This window comes from Chrysemys picta, chromosome 14 (genome assembly GCF_011386835.1).
Source record: "Chrysemys picta bellii isolate R12L10 chromosome 14, ASM1138683v2, whole genome shotgun sequence".
In the NCBI taxonomy this organism is placed as follows: Eukaryota; Metazoa; Chordata; order Testudines; family Emydidae; genus Chrysemys; species Chrysemys picta.
Genome location: NC_088804.1, coordinates 27,323,811 through 27,338,208, shown reverse-complemented (window position 1 = coordinate 27,338,208; position 14,398 = coordinate 27,323,811). Strand labels below are relative to the sequence as shown.

Here is a 14,398-nt window from a genome sequence, read left to right as displayed (position 1 = left end):
AAAATTAGTCCCCAAATGTACTTTTCTTCTCTTCCCTTCTGCTCTCTCACTTTCCATGTAGTCTTTGTTCAGTATTGGGGTACCAAAGGACAGTGTTGTAAGAACATCGGCTTCTAACTCTCTCCTAACACTCCCACCCAGACCCTTGACCTTACAGATATATCAGATGGATTTCCATCAGTTCTGTTGAGATGGGGGATTAAAAACAGGTACTGGGTCCTAGATTGAGCTCCTCTATCTAACTCTGCAAAGGTGTGGCATATGAGACTTTAATAATCTGGAAAAATTGTTACTGAGGATGTAAGGCTGAAATTCCCTGTGTCTCAGCCCATGATAGTGGTTGGAAAAGGAGGAAACATCACTTTTTTTTAAATCATACCTGCTATTTCAAGTTGGAGTTAGACAGTTAAAGTAAGTCCAGGGTAGATGGCTTAGTGGGTAGAGGACAAGGAGGGAAAAAAGGCGCCTACTTTAGACGTTTATTACAAAGTATTACATTTATCATTAGTGTCTCTGCAGGGGTAGATTGCACGTTGTCTTGTTGCATGGAGGCAATGGCTGTCTGTTATCTAATCGCTCCTGCTAGACTCAAGCACACACCATGGACCAAGATTGAGCTGGGCTTTCCCGTGGCTTGTCATGGCTGTGGTGGGGCGCTGGGGTGCGCTGGGCCCAGAAGCACTTCTCACCAGGACTGGCTGTGGAAAGGTTTGGGGGACCCTAGATGCGGCCTGCAGCACCACTCCCGAGCACGGAGCCCGAGCCACGGACTGGACGGGCCTCCGCCCTGGAGCTAGAGCCTGGCGGGCTCGAGCGGTGCCCAGAGCCCCGTGTTCTGCGCCCCGCCCCCAGAGCGTCTCCCCTACGGCCCAGCTCTGCGGCTCCCCTCACACGGGGAGGAAGCGGCGGCGGCGGCCGCGAGCGGAGCTGCCTGAGGCGGGGCGTGTGGGAGGCTCCCCAAGCGGAGCAGCCGGTTGGCTGCAGGCTCTGCGCGTCAGGGCCCCTCCGCCCTGGAGCCTCCCCCCGCCCCGGGCCCGGAACCGGCACCGCGGATTAGTGTCTGGGCTGGCGCGCGGCGAGTGGCCTGAGAGCGGCATCCCTGCAGCCGGGTAAGGGCGCCGGCCGGCGGGGCCGAAGCGCATCGCGGGGCGGGAGCTGCCGCGGGGGGGGAGCTGGGGGCGCGGTGGGGCCGGGACCCGGGGTGACTCCCCTGGCGCTGTGGCGATGCGGAGACCGGGGCCGCTGCAGGGCGCGAAGCCGCGGCCTGTGGTGCTGCCCCTTGTCCCTTGGGGCGCCGCTGAGACCTACCCCAGCCGCCCTACGCAGCGAATGCGACCCAGGCACGCTCCGCGGAGGCCCCGCTGCCCTCGGGACTGGAGGGGAGGAGCCGGGCGGGACTCGGGCCGCGCCCCTGCGACGGGCTAGGAACCCGCTGGCTGGCCGCCCAGTGGCGGTGCGGGCGGGCTCGAGCGAAGAGCAAGGCGAGCCCCGAGCCATGGTGGCCTGGGCGGGTCCCGCGAGCGCACAGAGCCGAGGGCCGGGCGGCTGTTACCCTTCTCCCCTGGGGAGGGACGGGAGGTGCCTCCAGTAGGCTCCAGATTTCCATCGGAACGTCCTGTCGAAAAGGGACCCTGGCAGCTCTGCAGCAGCGCTGACTGGGCTGTTAAAAGTCCGGTTGGCGCAGAGCTTGCAGGCTCCCTACCCAGCTCTACACGGCTCCCGGGAAGTGGCTGGCATATCCCTCCGGCTCCTAGGTGTAGGGGCAGCTACAGGGGCTCCGTGCGCTGCCCCCGCCCCGAGTACTGGCTCCACAGCTCCCATTGGCCGGGAACTGTGGTCAATGGGAGCTGCAGGAACAGTGCATGGAGCCGTCTGGCCGCACCTCCGCCTGGGAGCCAAACGTGTGGCTGCTTCCCATGAGCCGCTTGAGGTAGGTGTTGTCTGGAGGACCCTGCCCCCCTTGCACCCAAACTCCCTTCCGGAGCCTGCACCCCAACCACCTTTCCCAACCTGTAGCTCCCCCCCACACCCTGAACCCATCATTTCTGACCTCACCCTGGCGTGTGCATCCTCAGCTGAACCCTCACCCCGTAGTGTAGACATACAGCACAGAACCAGACTGCAAAGGGACTGTTTAGAATCACTGAGGTGCTCAAGACAAGTTCTGTGTGGCAAGCTGCAGTGTGAGGTCTGATAGCACCACATGCCATTAAGAGGAGTCATGCAGATGTGGGGCAGTAGAGAATGCAAAATGTAGATAAATGAACAAGGCGGTATCTCTCAAATGATCTAGCAACCATCCTTGATGAAAGCAAAAATATGAGTTATTCATAGGGTTTGTATGGCTTCATGGCAATAGGCTACTCCTGTTAATGTAGAAGAGTGGTATTAGAGCTGTTTGGAACGCTTTAGATAACTTTTTGTCAAAATATGCTGGGTTGTCAAAACTGAAATGTTTTATGGAGAGCTCAATTCATTGAAGTTCTCACCAGGAAGGTTTCTGAAGTCCACTGTGAACTCTAGACAAATCCGGACATAGAGATTAATCGAAAACCTGACCTTTTTTGATTGGAAAACAGACGCTTTGACACACATCCCTTTCACAAAAAATATTTGAAAGGTTTTGTTTTCACTTCACTGTGGAATGAAAACAAATTTGAAACCTCAGAAGTTGTTGCAAAACGGAATTGTCCTCTGTCCAGCTCTAAGTGATAAGTTTAAGCAAATGGCTTGCTAGATCTTTAAAAACAACAAGGAGTCTGGTGGCACCTTAAAGACTAACAGATTTATTTGGGCATAAGCTTTCGTGAGTAAAAACCTCACTTCTTCGGATGCATCAAAGCTTATGCCCAAATAAATCTGTTAGTCTTTAAGGTGCCACCAGACTCCTTGTTGTTTTTGTAGATACAGACTAACACGGCTACCCCCTGATACTTGACACCATGCTAGATCTTTAAAGAAATTCACAAAGAGGTGTTCACACTAAGACTATGTCAACACTATCACTGTTGTCAGGATAACTTATGTCGCTCAGGGGTGTGAAAAAAACACCCCTGATCAACCTAAGTTACACCAACAGAAGTGCTGGTGTGGATGGTGCTGTGTTGGTGGGAGGTGTTCTCCTGTTGACATAGCTACTGCATCGGCATGGAGCAACTACACTTGAGATCTTACAGTACAGCAGCTGCATCGGTACCTCTGTGCCCTATGAGCTCTCTAGTGTAGAAATGGCCTAACAGTCAGAAGCCTAAATAATGGTTAGCTCTATCTGAGGACTTTGCTAGGGTGCTGCAAAATAGAATTTTCCTGGGCATATGGCTTTCCCCTACTTCCACAACTCTGCAGTGCCCTGAGCAGAGCCGAAGCATGCACTTTGTATCCCAAGGAAGGTACAGAGAGGGTGATGGCAACAGCGATGTGGCAGATGACACAGGATGACAAATTACCACCGAGCAACACAAGCTGTTGGCAAAGCAGGAATCAACATATATGTTGATGTTGGGTCCTGTTCACATTTTTTTTAAAAAAAGGGGGCACCAGTGTAACTACATCAACATAATTACACTTCTACAGACCCTTAATATTGATGCATGCACTGATGTAAATCAGTGTTTACACTAATGCAACGTAGGCTTTGTCTTCATTGCAGACTTGAGTTCAACCACAGGTTTTCCATAGAACGTGCTCTGTGTTCACCTATCTACGTGCTCATACAACCACCATGTCCTGAGGCATAAGGCACACCTGGAGTTAGGTTATCCTACGTATTACTAACCCAAGGTAATTACAATGAAAATGTGCAGCCATGGCCCGTCACAAAAATCAAGACCTGATGGTCCTTCCCACAAACCACACCCTCCCGCTTCCTCCCCCCCAGAACCAATTCCTGTGTTGCTATCTTGCCATATACCTGTGCTCTGACTCCTGACTGGAAGTTGCTTATATGCCTCTGCTAAACATCCTCAGTCCCACATGGCCTGTCTGCATGCAGTTTCTCCAGCCTCACTCAGCTCCGATTATTGGATATAGCAGCAGAGTGCCTGGGAAACCCAGATACTAGTGTGCAGCTTTAGGCCAAAGCAAGCAAAAAGCACTGTTTTAACTCTTCAAAGAAGAATGTCAAACTGTAAGGTGGTATATCTCAGCACCTGCAGTCTGAACACAGGATCATATGGACTGGACAGTAGTGCAAGGAGAAGATAAAGGGGCTGAAGGTGAGGCACTGAAGACCATGGATAAGAATCCCAAATCCAGAGATGGCTGCTCCAACAATCTCCGTATTATGATGTTCAGAACATGATTCTGTTCATCATGGCACCTTGCGCAAAGACCTCCATTTCAGCATGGATTCATCTGTGGATGACAAGACATAGCCATGCAAACCTCAGGACTTTGCTGTTCACTTCTGAACCAAGATGTTTTCAGTTTAACAATGCCACTGTAACTGTTCAGGCATTCCATCTCCAGTCATGAACATCTGTGAACCTGAGGCAAAAAGTTTGGCTAAGGTAAAATGTGTATTGGTTGAGTAGTACAGTAGGCTCTGATATAACAAAATAGATACTCAGTAGAAGGGATGCTTCATAAGCATTCCATCTCTCATATACCATAAAGCCCTTCTTACAGTAAAGAAACACATTTTTACTGAATGCATACTTGATTTGAAATTATCAGCTGAACTTGTGAACTGTTGCAGAGATCTACCCAATGTTTAATAGCTCAGAGTTTGAGTACTTAAGCATCAAATAGGTAAGAACTGCTCTAATGACTACTATAGCTTTGCAAAACCAGGAGGATTATTGAATTCAAATACGTTTCTCTTTGGTAGGACAACTCCAGACAAATTGTCTTAATTAATTTACTCAGTTGTAAATTTACTAAGGATAGACACACAAGGAATTGTAAAAGTGTCTCTTGGTGTGATGGGGAGGGGTTTGGCACTAAGGCATACTGGCATGGGCGGCGGATGAATGCGCCCCTGGGGGAGGCTAACTCCCGGCCCCTGCCCCTCAGCCCCATCCCTTCTGTCCCCCCTTCCCCATTGGAGCCCGGAGCACACCCCCACACACAGAGCTGCTGGCCCCCACGCGACCCCAGCCCCACCGCACTGGGTGGGTGGCATGGTCCCGGCACCGGAAAGATGGGTAGTGCAGTGCGGCATGGCCCCAGCCTGGGGGTCTTGTGCGCACCGCAGGCCCCAGTCTGCCTGCCCCAGCCTCTCGCCCACAGAAGGGAACAGCAGAGGAGGGTAGAGAGGAGGGGGCCTGGGGGTAGAGAGTGGGTGGGGCCACGCCAGGTAATTTGGGGAGGCACAGTCTTCATGCTGGGCTGTTTGGGGAGGCACAGCCTTCCCCTATCTATGATACCCACCACCGATGCATGCAGGGTCCCAATGCTGAAAATAGACAAAGCTGCTAATGTCCTGAGTTACAAATTTTGGTTGGAGTGCTGGAGATAGAAATGCCTGCATGAAATCTACAACAGTCAATCAATCAATCAACTCTTGGAGCAGTTGAACTGGGATAGATGGACCTGTGAGGTTTTTTTTTAACCATTATTTTTAATTAAACCTGCTGAAAGCAAGTCCAGTAAAAACCACTGTTTAAAAGTGGATCCAAGTGGGGAAGCCTTGAATGAATTAATGCTCCCCCTGGTGGAAGACATTGTTGGCTTTGGTGGGAATCTTTAAGTAAATATCACCAGTGTAGAAAAGAGCTTTGCTGTTTTCCCATCTTCTGTTCTTGATGATGATTGGGATTTGCGGTCATTCATCAAAAGATATACGAGGAGGATTATCCTGGGTCTCTGTTGCTGACTTCTCTGCCAAAGAAGCCACCACACTGTAAAATCCCAATCTCTCTTAATGACCACTTGGAAGATGGGGTGGTCCTCTTAGGTGATCTGCCTCATTAGCATATATCAGTGTCACACATTGTTTTAAAAAAATACACTCAACTCTGTGTGGGAATATCAGTAGTGTAATTGAAAGTGCTTGAATGTTCCTTCAATTTAAAGAGACAAGGTGGGTGAGGTGATATCTTTTATTGGACCAACTTCACTGTCATAGTTCTATGATATTACTTTGTTCTCCATGCAATGATGTTTTGCCCCAGGGGTTTAAACCCAGCTCTGATTAAGCAAATGCAACTACCATTGTGTTGCATCTGCTACACGTAGGCAGAGAACAAAATTTAGCTCTGGAGTAAGATGTGTACAACTATATGCTTATCTACTTTCAGGCTAAATTTTGCCCTCTGCCTCTGAATGGCAGACAAGTGCTCTTTTACAGTGTGATGGTGAGATGGTGAGCTTTGTAGTTGCAAAGAGTTTTTTTCAGAATTAGTCCATACATTATAGTCCAATGTTCATATTCAGGATGATCCAGATGGGACTGGAGATCTGTCTTATGACTGAAAATTCTTCTGCATAAAGCATCAAGCAGATCTGAGATGAAAGGATCAGGTCCCAAGAGTCTTTTATACAGTATTCTAGCAGCCTCTTAACCATATAGTCCTGGCTGAACAATAGGCTTTTGATGTAACCTTCAGTTTCCCAAACATCACCAGTCAGTTTACCACAACTTTAAAAGAGACATGTAGACAATGACATTATTTCACCCAAGGTTCGTCTAAATGTTAATATTCCCTTTTGATCTCTGAATCAGTAGCTATAGTAATAGACAAGAACTGTTTGTTTACATGGCTAACATCTAACAAGATATAACTAAACACATACAATTAGTATTACCTCTGATTCTCTAACAATAGAGGTTTGCATTTCAAACTTAGTTCTAGCCTATCTAAGATGGAATGGCCCTAATTACCATATATATATATATATATATTTCTAACGTGTCTCTAAAGGTTGAATTTGGGTCACTTAGCCTATGAGCTGCTTAAACTTTTCTCTCCATGTGCCACTACAGTATCTAACACCTACTTTGGTATAGGGAACACTGAGATGGTGGCAGCTTATCTAGATTGTCATGAATGCCTCCGGATGTCTGCTGCTGTCAGGCCCAGTGCATCCTCTCCTGTTGGTTGCAGATCTACTTACAGATGAGCACTCTAATTGGTTTGACTAACCCTGGGTGGTTGCTGGGACCCTCGAAGGCAATTTGTTTATGTTTGCATCCAGGCATTAAGATTGGGGTCTCTGCCTCTGGCCTTTTTAGACTGGTCTCTGGAGACTGACAAGATTCGTCAGCCCGCTAACCCCCAGCTGGTGTGCAGTGGTTTGGGGTTTTTTGTTTTTTTTTGTGGGAGTGCATACATACTATTGTAAAATTGTTTGACACAAGGGAGCAGGACTCGCTGTCTGGATATAAGCAATTTAGACTTGGATATCCTGTCCACAGCAGCTTTCTGTTCTAGGAGCTATGCTAAATTACTGTTTGGCAGGACTTGCTTTCTCTGGGCATTTACTATGTGGTGATTGGGTGTCTAGGACTAAATAATACATAATGAATACTTAGTAGCATAGTCATCATTCTGATGCTTGTTTTTTCTTATAGGGTCGGCATTGGTGAACAGGGGGAGAGAATTATTTCTAGGCCTTGCATGGGATAGCTAACATACTGCAATCATCAGATAACTTTCTCTCTGTATTGTCTAAATGTTGTTCCTTTCACTCAGATATCACTATCTTGATTTATGAGTCCCAATACATGAAATACATGAAAGCACTGAAGCATGGGCTTAAAGTTAGACACATGCTCAACTGCTTATTTTCACCTGTAGGCTATCACAATGAGCTATTGAAGCTTGCATTTCTCACCAGTCTTGCAGTTTCTTATTTTAATCTTACAGTGATTAACGCGAAAAGTAGTTTTTGACTATTTGAGGTGTGATAAACTTTCCCTACCTGTTCCAGTGTGATAATTATAAAAGAGACACACTTAGGCTCTTATATTCCGTGAACTTAAGTGATGGGAAGTACGTGATGGAAGAGCCAGTGCTTGTATAACACTCTCTTGTCCTTCAATAGCATGTTAAAATTTCAGCTATTTTTTTCAAGCTCGAGGGCAGTGGTCGGCAACGTTCGGCACGCGGCTCGCCAGGGTAAGCACCCTAGCGGGCCGGGGCAGTTTATTTACCTGCTGACGCGGCAGGTTCGGCCGATCGCGGCCCCCACTCGCTGCGGTTCGCCGTCCTGGGCCAATGGGGGCGGCGGGAAGCAGCGCGGGCCGAGGGATGTGCTGGCCGCAGCTTCCCATTGGCCCGGGACGGCGAACCGCGGCGAGTGGGGGCCGCGATCGGCCGAACCTGCCGCGTCAGCAGGTAAATAAACTGCGCCGGCCCACTAGGGTGCTTACCCTGGCGAGCTGCATGCCGAATGTTGCCGACCCCTGCTCTAGGGACTACATGTGAAACATTTGTGTGTGGCTTCTAATTTTTTACTTCTGTCTTATTTTTAACTCCTAGGTCTTCAAAAAATTTCCTTTGCTGAAGGAATCACTCTAGAAAGAGTTCATCTTATGATGTCCAGTACTGTATCCTCCAGGATTTTAAGTTCTGCAAGAAACAGTATCATTGTTTTGCAAGGAAAAGGACGTTTGTACTCAAGATGTATCACAAACAGAAACAAGATGAAATGGAAGTGTGGGTTTGCCAAAGGGCCTCTTTCCCCTTTTGTGCTGAGTTGGAGCATCGACGATGTCTTCACCTTAAAAAAAGCATTCAGACATACTTCAACTGAAGAAGAAGACTTCAGTCTTCAGTTGACATCATCACAAATAAATGATATACTAAGAGCAGATGAATTTTCTCATAAAATTCATGACTTTGATGGCAAAAACACAAATTCTGTGCTGAAATTTGAGAGTAACCAGCTGGCTGCCAACACACCTAATGAAGATCGTAGAAGTGCAGCCACATGCTTACAGACCAAAGGGATGATGTTTGGGGTCTTTGATGGTCATGCAGGTTCTGCATGTGCTCAGTCGGTAAGTCAGAGACTGTTGTATTATATAGCTGTCTCTCTCATGTCTCAACAAACGCTGGAAGAGATTGAGTTTGCCATGGAACACATGAAACCAGTTCTGCCAATTCTGCAGTGGTACAAGCATCCAAATGACATGTACCGAGAAGTAGCCTCACTGTACTTGGATCACCTCAGAGTTTATTGGCAGGAACTATTGAACCTAGATGTAGAACTCGGATTCAGTGTAGAAGAAGCCTTGATATATGCATTCAAAAGGTTAGATTCAGATATATCACTGGAAGCTCAGGCTCCCCTAGAAAATGAAATGATGAGAAACATTGCCCTTCAAGTGGCTTTTTCTGGTGCAACAGCCTGTGTGGCTCACATTGACAGTGTTCACTTACACATTGCAAATGCTGGGGATTGCAGGGCAATCCTAGGGGTTCAAGAAGAAGATGGTATGTGGTCTGCACTCTCTCTTACTGGAGACCACAATGCTTTCAATGAAGCAGAAATCAGAAGGTTAAAGGGAGAACATCCTAAATCTGAGGAGGAAACTGTAATCATAAACAACAGGCTGCTGGGGATTCTCATGCCCTCTAGAGCTTTCGGAGATGTCAGATTCAAATGGAGTAAAGAACTGCAACACAATATTCTGGAGAATGGTTGTGATGTTGAGGCTTTAAATATTTATCAGTATGCTCCTCCCAATTACTATACGCCTCCCTATTTAATTGCAGAGCCTGAAGTCACCTACCATAAACTAAGATGTCAAGATAAATTTCTAGTTATTGCTTCAGATGGACTGTGGGACATGCTGAACAATGAGGATGTCATAAAACTTGTTGCAGAACACCTAGCACAAGCTAATGTACAGAAACCAAGGATGACTGTTCAGAAACCAGCCAGCCTGGGTTACATGCGAAGTCTGCTGCGTCATAGAAAAGCCAGGGGTGTTGGCTCATATGACCAGAATATAGCCACTCACCTAATAAGGCATGCAATTGGAGATAATGAATATGGAGAGATAGACCAAGAGAGACTTGCTGCAATGTTGACTTTACCTGAAGATCTAGCAAGGATGTATAGAGATGACATCACTGTTACTGTGGTATATTTTAATTCAGATACAATTGACAGCTACTACAAAGAAAATGAATAGGGGTTGCATTAATATTGTACCATATAATAGCCAACTCTGATACTGGGGACCATTAATGTTTACTTCCACTAATAGTCAAGCCATTACAAATGCTATTGTCTGCAAGTCCCCTGTTCTTTAGTACTGAGTAGCCATGAGCTCTTTTGGAAATAGTTTTCTAGAACAACTAATTTGTAAGACTTCTCTGGGCTCCCAGTTTTGTGCTGATTGAAGTAAACTGTACTGCTAGCAGTTCAGCAGAATGTAGGTGGAGGCAGGAATGAAAGACAGTGAGCCTACTCCTGGTCCCATTGACACCAATGGCAAAACTCCTGAAGTGAACAAAAAGCAGACAAATATACTAGTTTAGATCAAACTTGTCAGTGATGGGTAGTACTTGTAACAGAACCAAGAGCAAAAAGGAGCCATTGTTCAAAGGCCTCATGTAAGATAGGGTGGCCTCCTCTCAAAGTATAGTAGTCAAAATCTAGGACTGTGCACTAGGAATGGACACTAGGTTGTATCAGATATTTGAAACTGACTCCCTTAAACTAAAGTGTTTCCTTGTATGCTTGGAAATTAATTTAAAACCAGACGGTAAACTTGGACTTTTGGGACTGCCAGACTACTTTTTGCTAATCATATTTTATGCCTATTGTAAGGACACAAACCATACATTTTTTTTCAAGACTGGCTGACTTTAAAGTGTGAAACTGAATAGAAACGGCATGTGTGCGAACACATACATGTGTAACAATCCACAGCCCTAGCGCACTTTAAAATAGTTTACAATCTTGTCTTTAGGAATATTATATATTTCTAATTTAATGAGTACTTTTACTGCACCAACAGTACTTGATTGGATTATTTTCTTATGCATATTGTTTGACTTACTAAAAATAAATTTTATATTAGAAACTGCTGCTTTAGTGCACAATATTTCATAGATCAGTCTGTGAAATTGCAATTTAGATATTGTCCATCTATGTATTTGGAATTAATAAGTGCATCTGAAACTTAAACGTAGCAGTTAGAAACAATACTGCATTTACTTTTTCTTTAAAAAATAGAATTGACGACAATACTGGCGTTCTACCAAAGATAACTTCATTCTTGTTTTTTCTATTCCCCCTGCTTTTAGGACACGAACTGCTTATGTCCATGTGTACAATGCTGTTTAAATGCTCTTGATTATTATTCAGATCCTTATTTCCCTGATGAATATTTCTTTTTACATTTTTTTTACATTTAAAAACACTCGTGTGTAAGTTGTACTAAAAGAAGCAACATTGTATAGCTTTCTTTTATACTCCACCTTCTAGAATACCCTATTTAAAGCTTGAAACTAGTTTTCCTTTTTTAAAATCTGACCTAAACAGTGGTGTAGTGACTTTTTTTTGTTATGCATTGGCATAATTGTTGCCTTCAGGAATGTGTGTACTGTAGTTCTGGGAACAGAGGCCTCGGTTTTACTGTGGTTGCTACCAGGAAAGTACCTGTGCGTGTGCTACAGAGCTAGTAATATGTGGAGCTCCACCCCCCTTGTGCTCCATTTTTAAAAAAGGGTGGCTTTTTTTCTTAATTTTCTTGCATGTTAGAGTGTTAAAGATATCTAAAGTTCAGAAGATATTTCTCCTCCTAGTAACTGTAAAGTAGATAAAATCTTGGGCCTAAATTAGTAGCATTTGTGTCATGTGGCTTTTCCAAAAAACAATTTATTTATTCATCAGTATAAACCATCTATTTATGGTTTGTAGAGCATTTAAATAAGATCCCACATTAAAGCTACCTAGGAAACTGTACAAACTGTTAAAAATACTAATATGGATGATTAATTGTAGGCAGATTTGGGATAATCAAGTGTATGTATTTTGATGTTACGCTAACAATTATTGCACCCCTGGTTGCAACCGTCACAGCTTTCTCTCCATATTATCTAAATGTTCTTTTCCATCAGATATGACTGTCTTGATTTATGGGTCCCAGTACCTGAAAGCACTTAAGCATATGTGTAACTTTAAGCCCATGCTTAACTGCTTTGCATAATAAGGGACGCTTTCCTGAATCAGGATCCTAGCACCATATAAGCAAAATACCTTAAAGTACTTTGTTTAGCACATATCAGAGCAGAAAAGGCAATTTAACTTTGAGGCAGCTGGCATTTTTTCTATATTGCTAATCAAATGTGGCATTTCTGTGCTTAAAGTATACAGCAGAAAGGATGGCTGAAGGAAGAAGCTTTGAGTCTTGGATTGGAAGCTGAAGGAAAAATGTGTGTGTGTTTGTCGGGGGTGGGGGAATGTTATAGGGGGTGTTGAAGTTTTGGTGTCTCAGTCTCATTTAGTCTTAATCCATCCTTACCTGTTCGGGTGGCATTGGGCTCACTGACATCTCTCATTTGGAAGAAGAGGAGAGAGGATGTGGAGGAGGAATTGTAGGTTGTAAAGCTAAGGAGGAGACTAGTCTCGGAGCAAGTTTTTTGAGAGCCCTCCCCAAACCGCTAGTTTCCATTTAGCCTTAATCTCTCTGAATGGTTTAAGTGGGATATCTTTTCCCATATTCCTACACTTCGTTTTTTGAAAGTGTCTATGCATGAGCAGCTGTATGGTTTCATTATTTACGTCAGTCAGACTGTAGCCATAAAAATAGGGCTGTAAAGGAGTGTATATCTAGACTATCTATACTAGATAAGAGAACTATATCAGTAGTGATGTGGCTACAAGAACAAAGGGTGCTAGACTCTGATAGAGCAGATAAAATCAAAACTTTATATATATATATATATTAAAGCAATCAATATGCTCAGTAAAATACTTAGAGGTATGCAAGCCTTTATCTGTTAAAGTACAGTGTTGCAAATCTAAGTACTTTTAAGGTATAGTTAAAACGACTTCACCTTTAATTTTGTGAATATTATATAATTCATGTGGTCAGGGATTTTGTTGTGCAAAAATTAAGCAATGTGTGCAACGAGTGTCCTAAATGGCCTAATGTATTACTACTACATATGCAAATATAACTTCTTTTTTAACGCAAATTGGTGATTATTATTTTGGGGATTGCAGTCACAGCTGACAATAGAAATGGTTCTAGCTCTAATTTCATGCCAGTATGTGCCTGATTTAACTTGTAACACTGTAATTATTGTTCCTTGGAAAATGGTAACATTAAAGCAAGTGCTAAGTGTTCAGTTTACTGGCAAATAATGGTGTTTAGCTGCACACACACTTGCATTTTGTTAGAAACCAATGGTGGCCAATTTCTGTTGGTGATTAAGTTGATAGCATAACTCCCATCAACTTCAGTCAGAATGTGGTCATAACTTATCTTTGTAACTGCACAAACATGTTGAATAGTCATTAACGTGTACAGTATGCAGTGCTTTGAGGTTGTGGTAACATGCTTCTGTGCTAAACCAATTTAAATGAAGTTAACATGTTGATCATATCACACTTACAGGATGACTTGATAGTTAAGTTTAGCTGTGTAAACCTTGCTGTATCCTAAATATCTACTGTAGCTTTACTGACAGTTTAATTGGCTTAGTTTGAGTCAACTCTATGCCTGGAAATTAAAAATTTTTCACTTTAACAATATTTTTTATAATATCAAGTCAAGATGTAGTAATAAAACTACCCATTGCCTATGGAACTTATTTTTTGCATACCCACCTAATGTGCCTCTTAAATCTAAAGAAAACAATCTTAGTTGAAACACTGGTGTACATACTCATCCCTTCCAAGGAAATGTGTTTATGTAAACCTAACTTTATCTTGGATTTGAACTATAACTTTCTGGCATTATTTTGAAACTTATTTACATTATGCAAAAATATTTGTTTTTGTTTGTTGAGTGTTTGATTTAAGAATGCTTTTCTCTCTGTAGTTGTGACTTATTTGTATTTAAGTTTTCAAACCTTCATAGGGTTTATTGATTTTTCTAACTTTGTAAATATTGAAGTGAATGAATATTTTGTAAATAAAAATATACATCCTACACGTGTGTGAAACTGATTTCAAAATGCCACTTTAATAGCCAGACCTTATTTGTCTTGGGGGGAGGGAGGAGGCCAAGGTGGGTGTGAGAGCTAGGCTAGGGCTGGTGTACACTGAAAACTTAAATCAGTATAGCTTTCTCTCTCTCGGTGTAAAAAATCCACAACCCTGAGGGACATAGTTATGTCAAACTAACCCCTGGTGTATACAGTGCTAGGTCGACTGGAGAACTTTTCCATCACCCTAGTTATCGCCTCTTGGGGAAGTGGATTACCTATCTGATGGGAGAATCCCTGCCATCAGCATAGGTAGTGTCTACACTGAAGGGCTGCCGCTGTAG

At 44.0% G+C, this 14,398-nt stretch overlaps 1 protein-coding gene and 1 long non-coding RNA gene across 3 annotated transcripts in view; one reads left to right on the top strand and one right to left on the bottom strand.

Moving 5' to 3' along the window:
- The window catches only part of LOC122173905 (uncharacterized), a 50,972-nt gene extending 49,446 nt beyond the window's left edge, over positions 1–1,526 (bottom strand). Inside the window, exon 1 of the long non-coding RNA XR_010592600.1 lies at positions 1,309–1,526. This is a non-coding gene — a long non-coding RNA (uncharacterized LOC122173905). The remainder of the gene's footprint in view (positions 1–1,308) is intronic.
- On the top strand, positions 980–14,059 carry PDP2 (pyruvate dehydrogenase phosphatase catalytic subunit 2). 2 transcript variants are annotated; one of them, XM_005310878.4, is made up of 2 exons: positions 980–1,109; positions 8,424–14,059. In XM_005310878.4, the coding sequence occupies exon 2, from the start codon at positions 8,477–8,479 to the stop codon at positions 10,082–10,084; it is 1,608 nt and encodes a 535-aa protein (XP_005310935.2). In that variant the 5' UTR covers positions 980–1,109; positions 8,424–8,476; the 3' UTR covers positions 10,085–14,059. The 2 variants fall into 2 exon arrangements, with proteins under 2 accessions (XP_005310935.2, XP_042708090.2); XM_042852156.2 differs by lacking the exon at positions 980–1,109 and adding an exon at positions 1,910–1,930.
- The last annotated feature ends 339 nt before the right edge of the window (positions 14,060–14,398 follow it).

Coding starts and splice junctions, on each gene's coding strand:
- PDP2 (XM_005310878.4), top strand. CDS start 8,477: ATGATGTCCAGTACTGTATCCTCCAGGATTTTAAGTTCTGCAAGAAAC.